Source organism: Nyctereutes procyonoides, unplaced genomic scaffold (assembly GCF_905146905.1).
Source record: "Nyctereutes procyonoides isolate TBG_1078 unplaced genomic scaffold, NYPRO_anot_genome, whole genome shotgun sequence".
Taxonomy (NCBI): domain Eukaryota; kingdom Metazoa; phylum Chordata; class Mammalia; order Carnivora; family Canidae; genus Nyctereutes; species Nyctereutes procyonoides.
The window spans coordinates 529,386-550,753 of record NW_026575151.1 but is presented as its reverse complement, the minus strand read 5'-3'; the positions used below and the strand labels follow the sequence as shown (position 1 = coordinate 550,753).

The 21,368-nt window shown below is 35.8% G+C and overlaps 1 protein-coding gene across 1 annotated transcript; it reads left to right on the top strand.

Moving 5' to 3' along the window:
- The first annotated feature begins 17,331 nt into the window (after positions 1-17,331).
- On the top strand, positions 17,332-17,890 carry LOC129501747 (eukaryotic translation initiation factor 1-like). Its single transcript, XM_055312988.1, has 2 exons — positions 17,332-17,470; positions 17,646-17,890. Exons 1-2 carry the CDS (start codon positions 17,332-17,334, stop codon positions 17,888-17,890), a joined length of 384 nt encoding a protein of 127 aa, XP_055168963.1.
- The last annotated feature ends 3,478 nt before the right edge of the window (positions 17,891-21,368 follow it).

The following is a 21,368-nucleotide window of genomic DNA, read 5'->3' as shown; positions in this document are numbered from 1 at the left end:
AAATAATTATTATATACATAATTATTAAATTATTGTAATTATAAAAATAATGACTAATTAATTAATTGACATGGTTTTCATACTTTTCCAAGCAGATCACTGGGTCTTGGGGTGACAAATCTAAAAAAGATACTGAGGACTGGAATGCAAATTATAGTGGAGAAGGAATTACTTAATAGTTTATACTTGTTTATGTAATGTTACAGGAGATTCTGGGTTTACTTTGACCGTATCTGGTTTTACCATGTAGTAAACTTGAAATGGTTATCTGTCCACTAGATTACAATAGGTTAAAAAAAAAAAAAGCAGGGTATTTTTTTTCTATGAATGGGAAAACCATGGTCAATGATGGAAATATTGCCTCCCTTACTGGAGTGAGGAGGATATAGGTTATGCTATAGAACCTGAGGCCCTCCTATTTTTAGTTTTTTCTTGGGGAGCTTATACCATTTTATCACCTGTGACACTGGTGAAAACATCTAGCAAAATGCCTATATATAATAGATACTCAATAAAAAAATTGTTTACCTTGTTGCATTACCAAATGCCTCTGAAAAGATTTTCTAGTTATAATCATGAGTTATGAAATTAAGTGTTTAGGTCTTTGCAAACCATCAACTGTGAAACAGATGGAGCTTAATAAGGAGTATAAGTGATGCTTATTTCCTCGTGCATAACAGATAACTCAGCTTATTTTTTATAACTAGAATAAGTAGAAAGTCAAGTTGAAAAACAATTAGGAACTATGATTTCTTTTAAAATTGGAATTCTTCTGTAAATATTACTATAGTAATATTATTAAGAACATTGTAATCAGTGCTCAGAAGTAGTTTTCTTTAAATATAAGAAAATGCATTTAAGTATCCATTTTAATATTTTTTTCTAGCATTTGAACAGTGTTTAGTAAAGTCTTTAAATTGAATTGGCATCTTTAAACTATATACCAAAAATTAGGATTTGCCAGCACAGACCATTATTTTTATGGTTCCTTGATGCAGTGCATATGGAAATTATTTAAATATCCTTTAAATCTTTTAATGAGGTCTACTTATATGGAAGTATCAAAGAAGTTGTAGCATTGTAAATACAAAAATAAAATGAAATAAATTCTAGATACTCTTTGGGTGTAGAATGATTTCATAGCATTTCCCATTTTGGACAGTAGATGTCACCAAAAAGTTAAAGATGCCTGAGTAACAGCCACTCTTAGTACACCGACATAATTATTATTTGATCTAGTTGTGAAAAAACTGTTAGAGGAAGAAAACCTTCTTTGTCATAAACTTTTCCCCCTGATGCCTTTATCTATTAAATGCAATGTTTCCTACTATTGAACAGATTTAAAGCCTACAAAAGGACAATGTGTTTTATTTCTTTTTCCTTAAAGGACAATGTATTTTATTTCTTTTTGTTATTCTACCCTTTTCTGTCACATCTTGAATTTCCATTTATAATGTTTATATCTGGTCTGCAGAGTCTAAGAATAGAAAATTAACTAGTAATTCTATAAACCTCTGAGATTCTCAGGTGAAAGATATTAAATGAAATGTATGCCTTATTGCAATATGTGCCAAATTACTATATTTTTCTTTTAGGCAGGGGCAGAGGACTCTCCATATACTATCAATAATGACAGCATCATCATATTTGAATATTACTGCCTAATAGTCAATTAAGGTTTGCCAGAGCTGCCTCTCTCAGTTGGAGGCAGAGAAAGAGGGTGAGGGCCTCACAACTGCTTTCTCAGCTTAGCAAAGGCTAACCAATTCTAACCTTGCACTAATGGTTTGATCCCAAGACAACTGCAAAATATCTCAGCCCTTTGGGCTAAGCAAAGAAAAGCAGGGGCAAGGCTAGCCCACCTCCTCAACCTTAGCAACCACTTTGTTTTGAGGAAATCATACTCAGCAGCCACAGTCACAGGAAAAATGAATTAGGTGGCCCTGAATGATTCCTCTGATGGACCTATTCACAAGGCTTTTTAATCAATCAATCAATCAATCAATCAATCAATCAGTCAGTTAATTTAGAGAGGGTAGGGAGGGGCAGAAGGAGAGGGAGAGAATCCTAAGCAGGTTCCATGCAGAGCTTGATCTAATGACCCACGACTCATGACCTGAGCCGAAATCAAGAGTTGCAGGCTCAACTGATGGAGTCACCCAGGTGCTCCCAGATCTCTTAGATCACAGTCATTTTCCCACTAGTTCTGAGTCCTAAAACTCTAAAATAAGTGTCAAATGTGTTAGCTCCAGTGTCCCTGGAACCAGGAAGATAACAAAAATATGCGAATTGGTCCAAACTGGTTGCTCTACCATAAGACATTCCAGTTCAAACTTTGGCCGGTGCTTTGCCCACCCAAAAATAAATCTATAAACCAGGCTTTGAGTATTTGACCCTTGCTCTAATATTTGGTTTGGATATTTATGTATAATATTTAGACAAATCATTAACTTAGGACTTTATGAAAACCACCAAAGGATCTATGCAGGCTGTTTGAGCTTGCATTCTAATGAATTCATACAGCAATTTGCACATATAATCACACAGAAAAAAATTATAAAAGTTATTATATAGGATAAAATTATTGAGGTAAAATTATAGAGGATATGGAGAAAAGTTCTGATATCAGTTTCAATTTCTCCTAAGTACTTTGAGATGATTTCTGATTAGAACAGTTCTGTCTTTATTGTCTTTTTTTGCTATCCTTGACCTGCACTAGACCTCAGCCTTTGTTCTTGTATCCTCATATTGTCCATTAGCTCAGTAAACCATTCTGTCAACACCCATGTGCACTGACCAAATATTTTATTCAATATAATTTTGAAGTACATACATAATGGAAATATATTGTTTTGGAAATAAACAATGCAATGCAAGTTTAGTTAGAAAAACTTATATTTAACTTGAAATTACTGAATCCAAAAGAAACCCAAGCAATCTTTACTAGTTTTCTCCCCAAATAAGCTACAACAAACTATGAATAAAAGCTAGGTATAGAATTAGCAAATTTCTATTTCTGATGATCTTTTTCTTTTTCCACATATCTTTTTATTTTCTACAGCTATGCAGTTTTTTGACAGCTGTTTTCACTTAATATTTATCATATGTTGCTAAGAATTCTCATACATATTTTAATTATTGCCCAATACTCTTCTATCAAGTTAATAGGCCAAAATTTAATCATTTTGTAGTGCTGAGTTTCTGGGTGGCTCAGTTGGTTAAGCATCTGCCTTTGGCTCAGGTCATGATCCTGGGGTCCTGGGATCGAGCCCCAATATAGGGTTCCCTGCTTGGTGTGGCACCTGCTTCTCCTTGTGCCCCTCTCCCTGCTGTGCTCTTGCTCATTCTCTCTCAAATAAATAAAATCTTTTTAAAAAATCATTTCATATTGCTAAATATTTAGGATTTTTTTTTGGTCTGGAATAAATAATTCTGCTATGAGTATAGATATTCTTTATTTTAGATAATCCTTAGGAATATTCCCTGGAGTGAGATTATTGCATCAAAGGATACTAACATTTATATAGTTTTTGGAACACAGTAAAAATGATTTCTAGAATGTTTATCAGTTTATGTATATATGTCACCAACATCAGTAATTACTTTATTTTTCATTTTGCACACTTATTAGATGTAACATGTTTTCAAATTTTTAATGTCCAATTTAAATTTTTCCATTTATTTGCTTACTTATTTTTCCTCATATGTGCTCAGTTTTTTTCTTTTTGATATTATGTCTTTTCCTGAAATTATTTCATTAGCTTTTTCCTCTTTATTTTAGTTATGAAATATTTTATTATAAGGAAAGGATCATTAATAAGTAGAAGAATCCATCTTTTCCTTTGTGGTACCTTTTCTCTCCACCTTATCAAGATTGTAAATGAGACCACTTTTCTCCAAGGTCTTTGTTAATTAGTTTATATAATTCTTCCTGGCAGCCAAGCTGTGGGTAATGTCCCTATTTAGTTATTAATCTACTGGCATTGCAGGGAAGGCATGTGATAAAAATTATCTTCAATAATTCTCATTAACTTTGAAACACTTGCTACAAATAAACTCTTATTTATTGTCTTAACTAATTTTGTTGGAAGTAACTAAAAATAAAAACTTGCTAATAATTGTAAGTATAGCAAAATTCAACACAGCGTGCTCACCTCTGTGAATTTTAGACAATATTTTTTCCTTCAACTTATTTTGATATACAACTCCAAATATTAAGGAACCAATTTTTCTGAAGTGTTTTTGCCCCCAACGTAACAAATCTAACCATTGCTCTACAGAACACATTGCTTGTCTTAACCAAAACCAGCTAATTTCCAGTAGTAGTTTCTTTTTTAAAGATTTTATTCATTTATTCATGAGAGACACACAGAGAGAGGGAGAGACAGAGACAGAGAGACAGAGACACAGGCAGAGGAAGAAGCAGGCTCCATGCAGGGAACCTGACGTGGGACTCGGATACTGGGACTCCAGGATCACGCCCTGGGCTGAAGGCGGAGCTAAACCACTGAGCCACCTGGGCTGCCCTCCAGTAATAGTTTCTAATTGGATATTTAAAAGGTTAACATTTGCTTTCAAGTTGATTTGCTCTTTCTTCAAAAGACTGCTTGACACCACATGACTTGCAATTTTTTTTGTTTGTATAGACGCGTCTGGCCTTAGAATATTGCAGTTTATACATCAAAGAAGTCTTATTCTTCCCTTATGTAAGAATTTGAGAAAGATGAAATGCTATCATCGGCTTCATAAATATGGAACATATCTACTACCCCACTTAGAAGCCACAAAATATTTTATGCAGAAAGAGATTTACTACAATTTGCTGAGTGTTCACAACCCTCCGGACAACAATATTAATCTCTCGGGCTTCGAGTACTCACTCAAGTAGACTAAAATAGACTGAGCATTTGCCTTTTTCATACATTTCAGTTGTTATTTTCTTTCTTTTGTTCTTTCTCCGTAATATCTAGTGATCTCCAAATCGAGAGATAAGAGAGCATGAGCGGGTGCATGAAAGAGACGTTTCTTAAAGCTCGCTACAAATCAACAGGACAGAAAGCACAGCACAAATTTGTGGAAAGGCATGACAGAGTCATTGCCTTGCTCCTTAGAGCCTCCGCCCACTACCTACTAGGGCCACTGCCTGTTTCACCTTAGGCCCGCCCTGATTTATTCTAAGCCCTATACCCCATGGACTGGTGTTTATTGTCATGGTCATTATAAGCCATTATTATTTGTTCCTAGAGTGCAAATGAACCTTTTTCCTTTTAATTTTTCTCTGGAAAAGTCCCCCAAGGGAATGATAACTTGCCAAAAAAAAAAAAAAAAAGTCACTTTTTTTTTTTTATTTGTTTGTTTTTTTGCCCTAATGAGTTTAAGTTTAATTTGGAGCTTTGTAAGGGAAAGCCTAAAGGGACCCGAGACTTACAGTGGTTAATTCTAACTGACCATATCAAGGACGTTTTATACTCATAGACGATAGAATCTCTTGAGTATCTTGAGGGTCTTTTACTCAAGCCATGCTAGTCTTGGGAGACTGCTGTGAGAGAAGAGAAAGATCTAGCGAGGAAACAAGGTATCAGTCTGTGGGAAAGTCTAGAAACAGGGAAGTAGTATGGCAGAAATGAAATGGAGACGTTCCAAGTGTTTGGGCAGCAATTTCAACATGTAGTACTCAGGAAATCCTTGTAAAAATGCATTCCTTTGTAAGGCTCCTGTGAGATTTGTTTCTTTGGTATTGTAGTGAAATTGTTAGTGAAGTGAAAGTATTAAAAAACAAGATGATCCATAGCTTAATAGAAATACTGAACCTCCTAAAACATCATGGAGAGAAAGAGTACAGGGTTAAGGATAACACGACAGATGTTTCATGCTGGTAATTTTGTTTGATGATGAAATTGCCTTTTGTTTTGTGAGTGAGACCTTCATCTGCCAAACTGTTGATTCTTACAAAATGGCAGCATTCCAATATTATCCTTCAAAAACTGAAATCCCTCTCTTTTCCATGAGGAAGTCCTCTCTTAAAATCTGGAATTCATATTAAAGTAGCAGTCAGTTATGTCTGCACAATTCTTGGTAGTCCTCTGATTAAATATGCTGGGTACATTGGAATGATGTGTTAATGCCTTTTAGGTTTTATTAGGAAATTCAAGGAGATGCTGGAACACTTTGTCTCTTTAGCAGTTATGTGTTTGATCTCTCGTGACTATGACTAATAATATGTTCTTAATTTAGAGCATCTTTTTCTAGGAAAATGGTTTAGGAAATATATAGCCAGAATATGTGATTGTTTTTTGGCTGTTCTTCCCATTGCAGTGTTTTAGGATTATCACTAATCTATGCCTGTGACTCAACAGTGTGTTCTTCAGGCAATTGAACATAATAAAATCTGGACACATTCTTCATACTTTAAAAGGATCTTATCTTCCTTTCACGTGAAAATCTCTTCATTTCTCCTTGGCTTTGTTAGCCTTTGAAATTAGCACCCAGTCCCTAAATATAACAGGGCTAGGTTTCTGTTCTGACAATTACTACGATCTGAATCTCTTCTACACTCCTTCTCGTACATCATTAAAGTGCATTCCCAAATCTACCTTCAAATAAACACTTTATACCTCTTTTTAAAATCTTTCTTCCATATTTCCTATTTGTAGAATAAAAATGAAGTCTTTATCTATCTTTGGATTTCTGCTGATTTCTGCTGATCTTGAAAGACCCAGCCCATGTATAATTTGTCTGGTCTCGTCTTGTATGGTCTTGTATGACCATTCCAGTCATAAGTGATTAAATTCTTTTCACTAGATATATTTTGAACACATACTCTATATGAGGCATTAGACTAGGCTCTGATAGAAGGTTTTTCATGGAGATGTCATTTAGGAGATGCCTTCAAGGATGAATAGAATGTGACAGGCAGATTTTTTTGAAAAGTTTTGTGGGTGGAGGTAGCAGAGGAAAGTCACATCATTAAGAAAGTCTGTAGCCTGTTATGTTAGAATAGTCAATAAACCAGACAAACAAGGGTACAGGATTTATGAAAGGGAATAATGAGTAAGAATGCTGAGATGTTAGGTTTAGGCTAGGTCCTGGAGAGTGATACATACACATACACACGGATATGCATATATATACACTTTTTAAAGCAATCTCAAATTTACAAAAAGTTGTAAGTTTAGCACTGAGAACTTTTATTTCCTTCAACCTTTTGAGACTAAATTGTTCATCTGATGTCTCATTGCCCTGCACACTGTAGTATGCATTTCATATAAACAAAGACATTCTCCTACATAACCATCCCTTATCCAAATGTGAAACACCCATCCAAATATGAAAATGAACACAACTATTTATCTCATCCTTATACCTCCTTCAGGTGTATCCAGTTTTTTCTCCTATGAAGCACAAGGACCCTGTTTAAAATAATATATTTTGTTTTTTTTCTGGGGGTTTCAAATGCCCACATAGTCCCTTTAGGGGTCTATGTGCAGTGCTTTAGGAAAGATGTATTTAGCTTGGCCCTGAGAACCTTACTTTGGTCTCAAACCACTCCAGCATTGTGTTCCTAGTATATCACATTTTCTCTGTAAAATCAATTTCTTTTTTTTGTAGAAATTCTCTCCTGATAACTTTTATAGGAAACCATGTGGTTTTGATTAGACGATAAAGTGAGGACCTTTCTGAGTGGTATCTCTGCCCCAAAGCCAGTGATTAAACCTTTCTCTGGAGGCTGTGCAGGTGGGCTCTTGGTTAGCTCCACTAGTCCTCCAGATGAGTCCATGTGTCTGAAACTCCATGATGACAGCACAGAAGATCCTCTGCCCAACATTTCAATCGTTGGGACCCAAGGTTTGAAATTTTAAGCTGCCTGATTTATCATTCCTATTTTACCAGAATTGTGGAATAAATATATAATCATGAAATTATGGTAGAGAAAAGACTATAAAAGAATGTTCTTTATTACCTTCACTTCTCCACTCCAGGGTTGCCACAGGCCTATGCATGATTTAATATCAGTTTTGATCTTAATTGGTCTGTGTTCTACTAACAAGAAGGTGCTCACCTGACAGCACAGAACAGAGGTGAGCCTCTTTCAACTATGATCTCTACATTCACAGTCGAGTCTCACCAGGGCCTTTGTCAGGAACACGTCATTCTGTGTCTTTTGGTGGGACTTTAGATCATTCAGATTTCTATTTCATTAGGAAAATGTTCTCATCATGCTAGTAATAAATCTTTAAGCCAGAAAATGATTTTTATTTCATTTTCAAGGCAAATTTTTGGAAAATTAAAATAATGCTCAACATTATTTAAAATTTTGACTATCTTAAAACATTCAGTGATGGATTGTACTGAGCTAAATAAATTTCAAAGCTGTGTCTTTATGCTGTATTACACTTGCTATGACATTTCTATTATATTATTTTTCATGATCATATATTTCCTTACTTTCATCTGACTCTAGTGGAAAATGTATGTGGAAGCATCAACAGATTTCATAGTGGAATTTTGTTAGATTCTGTGGCTGTCTCTTCTCAATGCCTCATTAGCGAAGAGGTGGCCTTTTTGAAGCTGACTGACAAGCGTCCTGCTGATTTTATTCCCTGCTGGCATAGTTGGATCTTGACAAGGGCAGGAAGGAAAAGAAAGGAAAGCTATCTGTGATCCAAAGGCCTGAGACTTGGGGGGAAAAATGTTCCCGATGGGACCTTCATGACTGAACTCCACAATTTGTATGTGTGTTAAAATAACATCGGATTCACCTTTCAAAGTAGATCATTATTTTTGAAATACAGATGTGAAACATCAGCTTCTACATATGTTTACAACATGTATAAAGACTAATGCAGGAAAGAATGAGAATATTCCTATTATATCTATTTTGTAAGGAGAAGAGGTGAATCTTTATGAGAATTCACAAAAAGAAAATTTAAGGGGCAGAATTTTCAGTGTAGTTATGCGATCTCTTGTTTCAGGGTGATGTCCTTCCATCATCACTAACAAGTGTTCCCACCCTTTGACATTTGCTAGTACACTATTTTGTCATAGCAACGGTAAAATATGTTCCTTGTTTTACTTTGTTAAAAGGAAATGCATCATCTATTGTACTAGTTCTGGATGAAGCTTACAGGTTTATAGGGAATTCCTGATAAGAATGTTAACAACAAACTCCATGGCTACTTAATAGTGAACTGAGGATTTGATTTGAAAATGCATACCAGATGTTCTCATTAAAGTATTTTGACTTCTTTATTTTTCTATTTATACTAAAAAAGGTAAGTGAGATCTTAGAGTAAAACCCCCAAAAGCAGATATCACTATTATTGGAGTTCTAGTTTGATCACTGAATTCTTTTCCTTCACATCACTAAATATAGCAAAAGTATGAGATACCTTATATAGCTTAAAACATGGGTTAACACATCAAAGGATCACCATGTAGGTTATAAATGGAATCTCTTTAAGAGATGAATGAATAGTTCCTCTACGTATTATTTGATGTATTTATAGTTAAACATCTCAGTGTAGCAAATTAATCCTTCTCTAAGTCAGAGTTCCCTTTGCTGCCAAGTGAAGATAATAGTAACTGGCATACCTGCTTCAGCAATTTGTACTGATGATCATATGAGAAATGTTTATAGAATTAACTTATAAGTGATGAAGCAATATATATATGAGTGATTCTTATTACTATTACTTAGATTGATACTTAAAGTCTCCTTTTTCTATAAAAAAAATAGAAACTGTACAAAACGAATTTTTTTTTTTATCTATGAATGGAATTAGTCATAAATTCGCCACAGCCCTTCCCTTTCCTGCTCATGGTCCTGCAAGGATAACCACCAGTACGAATGAGCTGTCGGAGGTGCTGAGAGGTGGAGCAGACAGGTATTGGGACAACCAGGCAGCTGAGGGAGTAGCTCGTTCTTCATCTTTCACATAGCAATTTAAGCTGGTTGTTAAGAAAATATATGGGACATAAAACTTTCTCTTTGAAGAGCTATTTTTTATTCTAGGGGAAGCCAAAGTACATTATATTATCCCATTTCCCTCTACTTTCTTCTTTTTAAAGAAAATCTGTCAAATAAATTTTAAATAACCTAAATAGATTGTGAAATTTTTCTTTTAAACCTTTAAACCTTCTTCATAGCTTTCTTAACAACTGCCTTTAAGATTTTTCTAGTTTTAAAGCTATTCAATGAGAAGGACACCTAAAAAAAATCAGCTTTGGAAGATATGAACATATATCTCTTGCATGGGAAGGAAGAGTTTCCCTGATCCTCTTAGGGTCTCTGGCTGTGTCTGAAAATTAAACTGACAAGGAGAGATTTACAGGAGAAAAGTATTCATGTTGACTTCATGTAAATTTCATGTGACATGGAAGCCTTCATAAGGAAGTACGGGCCCAAAAAAACAGTTAACCTTGAGTATTTTTATGCTAGGTTTGATGAAAAGTGGAGAGTCCTGTACAAATTTGACAGGTCAAAGAGTATGAGGTAAGAGTAGCCAATTGGGGGAAACTTAACAGGGCCTGTTTGCTCAGATTTGCCTTGTTGTCCCTGTCTTCTGAAATAAGAATGCTCCTTTCTTCTGGGTATGAGGGGCCCTCTCACCTGAGGGTTTATGACCTGTTTCTGAGAAGAAGGGTGAGGCGAAGGTAGAGTGACCTTCTTGCTTCTGTTATTTTCTTACATTTTTTGCAGTTAAAATGTTTAGTATTCTAAGGTGCCCTATTTTGGGGTAGCTTGTGCTAAGTCCATCACTCTATTACCAGAAGCAAAGAATTCAAGGATGAAAACATACCTCTCAATTCAGTCTTTAAGAAAATCAATGACATTATTATCTACTTCACTTCTATCTTTGGAGCATATAGCAGTTCTTTGCTGGCTACTGGAGGAGGGAGATGATGGGAAGCATGGTGGAAATATACAGCCTGCTGTGGCCTCAAGGGCCTTAGTTTTAGTATTTGTAGAGATGAATATTAGCAGTGTAAAACAGAGGACCATAGAAAGTATGTAAAGATGTATTTAACTGAATTTAACCAAGTGCTAATTAAATTTAATTCAAATTAATTCAAGCACTACAGGCAATTAGTATTACAACAACTGTCTATATAGATTCATTTTGATCGAAATTGTACAATAATTAAAATTTATTTTTATTATCTTTCCTTTCTATCAACATTTTGCATACTTACTTTTCCTGTTTCTTCCCTACTACCTAACCTTTACTTAGATCTTTTAGTGATCAGAATGAACCATGGGAAGACTTCAGTATGATTGCCAACACTTTGCTCTTGTCTCCTCCTCCTGATGCTCCCTTTTTGTCAAAAGAGATTTTTTTCCCCATTTTATAACTACAAATTTGGAAAATAGGAAACTGAATCTTTTACACATTTAATTTAAAAGTGTATAATAAAGTGCTAGTTCTGGATATTTCCAAAACCGTTCAGTGAAATATGAAAATGCCACTGCTGAGATTTTATTTTCATTAAACCTGACCGAAAGTTGCTTATATTGTACTGCCGAATAAAATTGGCCCACTGTGTAATAAAGGCAAGGTAATATGGGCAAAATTGCGGGCTTCTAATTCCAATTTGTAAATTAGACAAGGAAAAAAAATGCCTCCTGCATGTCTAATGAATATATAGCATTATTCTCCATGTTCCATTTGCTTTCTCTTTTATCCAGGTACCTCCAGAGAATTCTTCAGATTCTTGGTTTTTCCTTTTTTCCTACTATAAAACAACATGCCCTGTTTCTTGAAGAGACTTTTTGTAGGATAATTTTAAACCTATGTCTTTCCAATGGGACAGTGAATGCATTGGTGCTTTCTCTATTCAGTTTATCTCTTGTTTACAGGTATATGGGAAATGAGATTATCACCATTTCAATCCTCTCTGCATTGTAGTTTCCTTGACGACCAACAGAAATCCTTTACTGACTTAGTAATGGTGAATGGAAAGGTTGAACTGAACTAGAAGTTGGGAGAAACCAAGCAGTTTCTAGGTCATTCCTGAATTTATTCATTAGGTAGTAAAATGGCTAAACTCCAAATTTTAATATGTTTGTATACAGTATTAATCTCACAATGAAAAAATGTTTTCTGTTATGTATTTTTCAAAATTCACTTTTTAATTAATTTATATGATGTTATTTCTAAATGATAACACTCGTAACAGTTTCGTAGGACAGTAAAAGAGAGAGACTTCCCTCCTCCACTTATTTATAATATGTCATTATTTACTTGGGAAGAAAAGATCACAAACCTGAGCTCAGGATTTATCGCTCTATAAAGACTTTCCAAAAAATGCATCCTCTAATTTTGGGAAGAATGTGGCTTATATCACAGAATTAGAATCTTGTCAGATACTTTCCTGTTTTTGAATTTTACCATATAGTTGACTGAATTATGTCATAAATGCAGTGATCACTCTTAATGCCTTGATCACTAATTATTTCATATAAAATATATGCCTTAGATTTCTACCATGTTTAAAATTCTGTATTTTTTTATTGTGTTGTTTAAAAAGTAACAATTTGGTGTTATACAATCTTATTGGTTAATATGAGGTGAATCTGACTAGCATAAAAATGACAAAAAGCCTTATATTTTAGTCATCTTATTTTAGGGATAAAATAATAGCTCTAGTTTCCAAGCTCTATAAGGGCAGGAAGCATATCTGCCTTATTCATATTTGTCTCAAAGGGTTTTTGGTATAGTGCCTGGCATATGAAAAGGGTTAAGAAAATTTTTGCTGAGTAAATGAATGGAAGGATCTTTATTCAAAATGTCATAACTAATTTCTATATGTTCTAGAACTGGAAGGCTTTCCCCCTGTATGAACTGAAATAGAGCTAAATGCCATGCAAACACATATATCTTCTAGCAGGAAAAAAAATACTCTAAAGGTTTTTAGATTACAAAGGATTCTGTCTAAAGGACTACTAATCAGGGATCCCTGGGTGGCGCAGCGGTTTGGCGCCTGCATTTGGCCTAGGGCGCGGTCCTGGAGACCCGGGATCGAATCCCACGTCGGGCTCCCGGTGCATGGAGCCTGCTACTCCCTCTGCCTGTGTCTCTGCCTCTCTCTCTCTCTGTGACTATCATAAGTAAATAAAAAATTAAAAAAAAAATTTAAAAAAAAAATAAAGGACTACTAATCATTGTAACTTGGTAAAGATTATGCTACTTTAGTGTCCAAAATATTAAAGGGATGAATTACTTGTTTTAAAATGACTAATGTCAATGGAATAATTAAATATAATATTTCAGTGGCTGTCACCAGCTTTTTACATACTATTTTCTTAGGGAATATTGAGTCCATGCACAAAAACATATGTACAGATCTTAATAGCATTTATTTAGAAACATCAGGGCTGATGTTTTAGATTTTTTCTTCATAAGGCTTAATCAGCATTAATCTCTTCCTTTTAATGCTGAGTGAAGTAAGTCAATCGGAGAAGGACAAACAGTGTATGTTCTCACTCATTTGGGGAATATGAATAATAGTGAAGGGGAATATAAGGGAAGGGAGAAGAAATGTGTGGGAGATATCAGAAAGGGACACAGAACATAAAGACTCCTAACTCTGGGAAACGAACTAGGGGTGGTGGAAGGGGAGGAGGGCGGGGGGTGGGGGTGAATGGGTGACGGGCACGGAGGGGGACACTTGACGGGATGAGCACTGGGTGTTATTCTGTATGTTGGTAAATTGAACACCAATAAAAATTAATTTATAAAAAAAAAAGAGTAGAAAAAAAAATCTCTTCCTTTTAAGTTATTATTTTTGAGTAAAGGATTTAGAAATTAATTAAAATAGATTCATGTTTGAACTACAAGAGCAACATTAGGAAAGTTTTATGGGAAAAGTACCATTAAACTTAGCTAAAGGACCTAGCTTTCCGAGGCATTTTATGCTGCTTTTTAATGAATAACCCATTGAGATCTAATTTATACTAGTTCTGCTGTGCTGTAACAAGCAGCCATTATGTCTCTAAAGCATGAAGATAATGAAATAATGCCTATTTGGAGTTGGTTATTACGTGCACAGAGATATTTTTTTCTTGTTTAAAGCTAATTAACATGAAAGACAACTTGACCATTTTAAATGAAATGAGAAGGAAATGAGAGTGATATGTCCACAATGAGGCAGACAATGGAAATTTTAGCTATCAAAGAAAAATGGAGACACACAAACAGTTGAAATTATGCTAACTTTGAGAAAAGAAACATTTTTTCAGGGAATTTTTAAACCAAGTAGTGTCAGCTAAAATGATCTATTCTTTACCAAAGTTTAGCCTAATTCTCTATTCATATTATATACTAATGATAGTTTATCATTAGTCTGGAAAACTGGCAAGAAACCCATTGAAGATAAGGGAGCACATAAACGGAAGTAATGTTTAGATGTGTAAGAACACTTCTCAGTGTAGCCATTTATATCTGGGTCTTAGAAAAGCCTTAAAGGGTCCTTGGAAATGAGATTGAGAAACAGTCAGAGGAAATTTTATTTTTATGTGTCCTTTATTATGGGGTTGATAGATTCTTCCTAATAAGGAATTGAAAACAAAGCTTTCTCAGTCTCTGAATTCTGAAGCACCTCAGTTTTCATTTAAAGTTAGGAGACTGCTAAAAATGTTTCAGGTTCTTCCATAAAAGGAAGCAAAGACTAAAGGTGAAAATTCCTTTGGGATGTCCTAAATTCCTATAGGATTTGTGACCTCCCATAGTGGTGGACAAAAAATTACCTGGGGCCAGTGGTAGATCAGACTTCTACCCCAGTCAGTAGGTCTGGCCCAGGAGTCAATATGCAGGTGATTTTCACCCTATTCCTTAAGAACCACTGGCCGAGAAGTGAGACTGAGGAGGTTGGAGTAACCTGGACACTATCCAACACTGATCAAAATTTATACAATTTACGATGGAAATAAAATTCTCCTCCAAATTCTGTTGCTCCCTCTCCAAGCCTTTCACTGGGCTCCCTGCTCAGTGGGGAGCCTGCTTCTCCCTCTCCTCTGTCCTCCCCCCTGCCCGCCCCTGCTTCCTGCTCATGCTCTGTCTCTTGCTCTCCCAAATAAATAAATAAAATCTTTTTTAAAAGACAGAAAAAGGAAGAAAGTTGATATAGGAAGCCTTCCTGGATTGTCCCCAAAAAGGTGGAGCCACTTTAAATTACATGCATTTAGGTATCATCGCATGTCCTTGGTCTTTTCCCTCTAAAGTACACCTAATTCCCAATTTTTTTAAAATTACCTGCATATCATGTATCAGATACATGCTTTTGGATAGCTTCATCCTACATGCTTTTAAATGTTGACTTGTCTTTTATTTTTTCAACATGGTTTTTATTTTGGAATAGTTTTCAATATTCAAAAAAGGTTCAAGGGGAGCATGGAGAGTTCACAAACCTCTCCCCTACTTTCTCCCACCGTTACCATCTTACACAGGGTACATTTGTCACAACTAAGAATATTGGTGCATTACTATTAACCTGAACTGCAGGTTTTCATTGGTTTTTCCACTGGTGTCTGTTCTGGTCCAGGACCCAATTCAGAATACCATATAGTATTTTGTCATCATGTTTCCTTTAGTCTTCTCTGGTCTTAGACAGTTTCTCAGTCTTTCCTTGTTTTTTTTTGTGACTTTGATGGTTTTGAGGAATATCGATTAGGTATTTTACAAAATGTCCCTGAAATATAGGTTTGTCTTATGTTTTTCTCATGGCTGGGCTGGGGTCGTGAGTTTTGGGAAAAATGCTACATGATGAAATGCTATTCTCACCATATCATATAAGGGGGTACATGGTATTAACATGATTTATCACCAATGATCTTAATGTTGGAAGCGAGTCACTAAATCCACTCCACATTCAAGGGGAATTGAGCTCCATTTTTTACAAGGGAGAGTATCTACATAAATTATCAGAAATTCTACAGTAAAAGGGAATTGTCTCTTTTTCTTCATTTGTTTATATCCATGTAGATTCAAAGATACTGATTTTATACTTTGGATTATAATCCAACACTACATTAATTACTTATGTTGTTTAAATTGTTCTAGCTTTGATCATTGTGGTCTTTCAGGTTGGCTTCTTTGCTCCTTTAACATGCTCCCTGCTTTTTTTTTTTCTTAAAGACTTTATTTATTTATTCATGGAGAGAGAGAGAGAGAGAGAGAGAGAGAGAGAGAGAGAGAGAGGCAGAGACACAGGCAGAAGGAGAAGCAGGCTCCATTCAGGGAGCCTGACGCAGGACTAGATCCTGGGTCTGCAGGATCAGGCCCTGGGCTGAAGGCGGTGCTAAACTGCTGAGTCACCTGGGCTGCCCTCTGCTTTTTTTTCTTCCTTACTTCCTGGCACTGCAAGGTGTCACATGTTCGCCTTCACCTTGTTTTTGCTGGCCCCATTCAGGAAATCAGTTGGTTTTGATTTTTAACCTCATAAAAACAATGAGTAAATGTATTTGGTTTCCTGTAGATAATATCTTGTTCAGTATCATGAATGCTATTGGTGATACTGATGGTCCAGGCCAAGAACAAACCAACATTTTTCTAGGTGCATTACATTGGACAAAATGTAATAAAATCTCTTATCTGTCCTGAAGACACTATTAGGAAAGTGATGAAAGAGATGCTTTCAGATGGATTGCACATTTTCCTTTTCACTTCCCGTCATTATGTAGAAATAGTTTGGAGAGGAAGTGCCTCACAGTGTGTGGAAGGGCGGTGGTTTTGCTATTTACCACACACACACAAGAAGACATGACCTTGTTCTTAGCTTTATTCAGCAACCTAAACTTCCATGGTAAACAACACTGGCCCCAGACTTAAAACAGCTGGCAACTATCTTCAACAAAAATGGAAAGAGAATGATTTATTGCTTTATTCTTTTTCTTCCCCTCATCTGCCATTATTACTTGATTAACCTGTATTACAATTTCCAGAGCTTCCATTATTACAGCCAACAAATGAGTGAAATTATCCTCTTACATCCAACTTTGTGGTACTCTTATCTTTCTCCCCATGTTGTATCCAAAACAAGTAGACGAGTCTCAGATTCTTCCTACCTCCCGGTACAGCTGGAAATAGAGCCAGTGGCTGACTTCACCTCCTTTGTCACTTCTCAACATTTGAGAGATGTATGCCAAACAAGTAGTGGCCGAACAACATAGATTTGAGAGGTGAGGGTCCATTTAAAAAGTACCTTCCTGGCACCAGTCACTGAGTCACTCCTGAGGGCTCAGCAGCCTCCCCCATGAACGCCCTTACTTCTCCATGCTCTGTGCCTCCCCCCACCCCTTTCCACAGGCCATTTCCACAGGGGAAAAGGAATCTTATGTCAGCTATCCAGATTCTCCACTTTTTCTACCCCTTTGCTGATGCAAAGAAGAGTGATGATCTGCTTCCTGCTGGCACTGAGGATTATATCCATATAAGAATTCAACAGAAGGGCACCTGGGTCTATCAGTGGTTGAGTGGCCACCTTTGGCTCAGATTGAGATCCCAGGGTTTTGGGATCAAGTCCCACCTCAGGCTCCCTGCAGGGAGCCTGCCTCTCTCTCTGCCTACCTATGTCTCTGCCTCTCTCTGTGTGTCTCTCATGAATAAATAAATAAAATATTTAAAAAAAAATCAGCAGAGAAACGGTAGGAAGACCTTTACTAACTGTCCAAGGGATGACTAATGACTATGATAAAAAGAAACTAGTGAAGGTGTTTAAGAAGAAATTTGCTTGCAATGGCACTGCAGCTGAGCATCCAGAATATGGAGAAGTCATTCAGCTACAGGGTGACCAGTGCAAGAACATATGCCGGTTTCTCCTAGACATTGGACTGGCTAACGATGATCCGCTGAAGCTCATGGGTTTTAAGTGCTTTTGGCTCATGGAAGCTTAAGTGAGGATTTCCTTGCAATGAGTAGAATTTCCCTTCTGTCCCTTGTCACAAGTTTAGAAACCTCACAGCTTGTATAATGTAACCATTCAGGGTCTGCTCTTAAGTTGAACTAGTATAACTCTTTGATGCAATAAACTGAAAAGAGCCATGCCTAGATAGATAGATATAGATAGATAGATAGATAGATAGATAGATATAGATAGATAGATAGATAGATAGATAGATAGATAGATAGATAGACAGTACCTTCCTATCATGGTTTTTATCTAAGGAAGATGGGGAGGTATTGCCTCTAATAGATACTAGGAAAAACAAGCAAATGAACAAGTGAGGTAAAAATACCTCCACACAGAATAAAAGGCACTGACAGAAGGAAAGTCACTGACAGAATAAAAGGCAACTCACTGAATAGTAGAAAATATTTGCAAGTCATATATCTGATGAGGGGTCAATATCCAAAATATACAAAGAACTTGTAGAACTCAATAGCAAAAAACAATCCAATGAAAAAGCGGGCGGAGGAATTGAATAGACATTTTTCCAAAAGAAACATGCAAATGACAAACGGGGTAGGAGAAAGTGTTCAGCATCACTAATCATCAAGGAACTGTAAATCAAAACCAAAAGGAGATACTACTTCACTTCTGTAGGAATGGCTATCATCAAAAAGAGAAGGGATAACAAGTGTTGGTGAGGATGTGGAGTAAAGGTAACACTTGTGTGTTGTTGGTGAGAATGTGAATTAGTGCAGCCACTGTGGAAAACAGTATGGGAATTCATTAAAAAATTAAAAATAGAGCTACTGTATGATCCAGCAATCCCACTTCTGGGTATATATCTGAGGGAAAAGAAATCAGTACCTTGAAGTGAAATCTGCACCCCTATGTTTATTGTAGTGTTATTTACAATAGTCAATACATAGAAATAGCTATATATATACACACATATATGTGTATAAGTGTATATATGTATAACTATATATACACACATATATATGTATGTTTATATGTGTATATATATTTAGTCTGTATACTTACATGCAATCAAATATTAAATATTTTATATTTATTTTGTATATTTATAACAATAAAACTTTACTCATCCATAAAAAAAGAGAATCCTGCCATTTATGACGCATGAAGTGACCTTGAGGGTGTTATACTAAGTGAAATAAGTCAGAGAGAAAAAGATGAATACTAAATATGTGGAATCTAAAAGTAATGAACTTCTAGAAAAAGAGAACAGATTGGTGGTTGCCAGAGATAGAGGAAATGGGTGAAGGTGATAAAAAAAAAAGTACAAGTTTCCAGTTGTAAAATAAGTAAGTCCTGGGATGTAATGTCCACCATGAGGACTATAGGGAACAATACTGTATTGTATGTTTTAAAGTTGCTAAGAGGGGCATCTGGGGGGCTCAGTTGGTTCCATTTGCTTTCCACTCAGGTCATGATCCCAGGGTCCTAGGACCAAGCCCTGGTTAGCAGAGAGTCTGCTTCTCCCTCTCCGCCATTCCCTAACTTATGCTCTCTGGCCCTATCTCTCTGTCAAATAAATCAATAAAATCTTTAAAAAAAAAAAAAAGAAAAAAGTTGCTTAAAGAGTAGAACTTAAAACTTCTCATCGCAAGAAAAAAATTATAGCTATGTGAGGTGATGGATTTTAACTAAACTTCTTTTGGTAATCATTTCACAATATATACACATATATCCCATGGTTATGTTGTACACCTTAAACTAATACAATGTGATTCAATTACATCTCAATAAAATTGGAAGAAAAACATTCTGACTTTTCCCTAAATTATCTTACAACAAACACCGGACCTTGAAAGAAAACATTGATACTTGAAAACCCACAATAATTAGTTGGGTGTATTCACATGTGTAGAAAGACATATCACTGTCAAAATATATTCATGAAACTAAGGTTCTGGAGCTGCCTGATATAGAGCTCTTGGAACAGTTTTTAAATCTCAATACACAGTACTTGAGATTGCCAGATACGTTCTCCCTAAAGATTTTGTTTTAATATTCTTTCAGTTATCCTGAATATGTTTTGGATAAAGGCAAAATTAGGTGGTTGGACTAGATTTTAAGGTCCGTTTCAAATTATTGGCAAACACAAACACAAAAACCAGATTGTCATTGCTATGGCACTAGTAGAAGTGGGTTTTAGTTACAGAAACTGACCATGACTGTATGACTTTGTGGTCTCAAATGTCATTATGGAGATGTGTCAGCAAAAAAGTAAGAACAGGGGCACCTGGGTGGTTCAGTTGGTTAAGGGTCTGACTTTTGGTTCTGGTTCAGGTCATGATTTTATGGGTCATGATCTCATAGGTTATGATCTCATGAGGGGGGTCATGAGATCTAGCACTCCACCGATCCTCTGCTCCCTCTGCCTCTCTCCCCACTCATGCACAGGTTCACACTCTTTCTCCCTCTCTCTAAAATAAATAATCTTTTTTTTAAAAAAGGTAAGAAAAACAATGCACTGATCATTCCTTCAGACAAGTGATTTTCAAACTCATCTGTACATTAGAATCACCTAGGAAACCATGAAAAAAATAATGATGACTGAGTTATAACATCTTCATGGGTCCAGACATTGACATCTTTTAGGGATTCCTAGGTTATTACAATGCGTATCCAATGTCATAGAACAATAATTGTCAAATTTTAGTGAACATTTAAAATATCTGGATAGTGATAACAATGCAGATTCTTGGGACCAACCCTAGTACCCATATTGATTGATCTGGTGTGGCATCCGGTAATCTACATTTTAAAAAGTAAGTCCTCAAATGCTTTGATTCTTTGCATAATACTTTAAACATAACTGCCATAACTGTTCGTGATACCAGTTGAAGTTGCAGCAAAAACCAAGCCCTAGATGTTTGCTCTACTGAGAGCTGGACAAAACTCAATAGAAATGTTTGGTGTTCTTTGCAAGCTCCGAGGTCTCCTTATTTCATTATGTATTCCTCATCAGCTAGATAACTCATCTTTTAACATTCAGCTTTTTATTACCTACTCCTGAAATATCCTGGTTCCGGTAAATTCCCTCTTTCTTTGCCCTTGTGTCCCTATACAATTGTCTTACTGTTTTGTGAACCTTAATATTCTTATCTGTCTTCCAAAAAACACAAAATGCTTTGAGATGACCCGCTGTGATTTGTTAATTTCTGAGATTCTAGTGCATGCTTCAACTGCTTATCACTGGGTGCCTCCAAAATTCCAAGTCTAATAGACAAAACATGATAAATATAACACACTGTGAAATATACTATCTCAGTGATAAATGCAATATGCCATGGAAATACAGATATTTTTGTTCATCTGTAAATTTAATTTATTCATGACTTTTTTTTCTTCTCCACAATTAGCATGAATAATTCAGAGAAGGCTATATTCTGTCTAGCTGTGAATAAGAAGTTCACATGCAGTTGACTCAATTTTCCAAGCTATTGGAGAGGAAC

Excerpts from the sequence above, each read along its gene's own strand:
- LOC129501747 (XM_055312988.1), top strand. The coding sequence starts at position 17,332 with ATGTCAGCTATCCAGATTCTCCACTTTTTCTACCCCTTTGCTGATGCA. Across the intron at positions 17,471-17,645 it reads CTGGGTCTATCAGTGGTTGA|GAAGACCTTTACTAACTGTC; the intron begins GTGGCCACCTTT and ends GAGAAACGGTAG.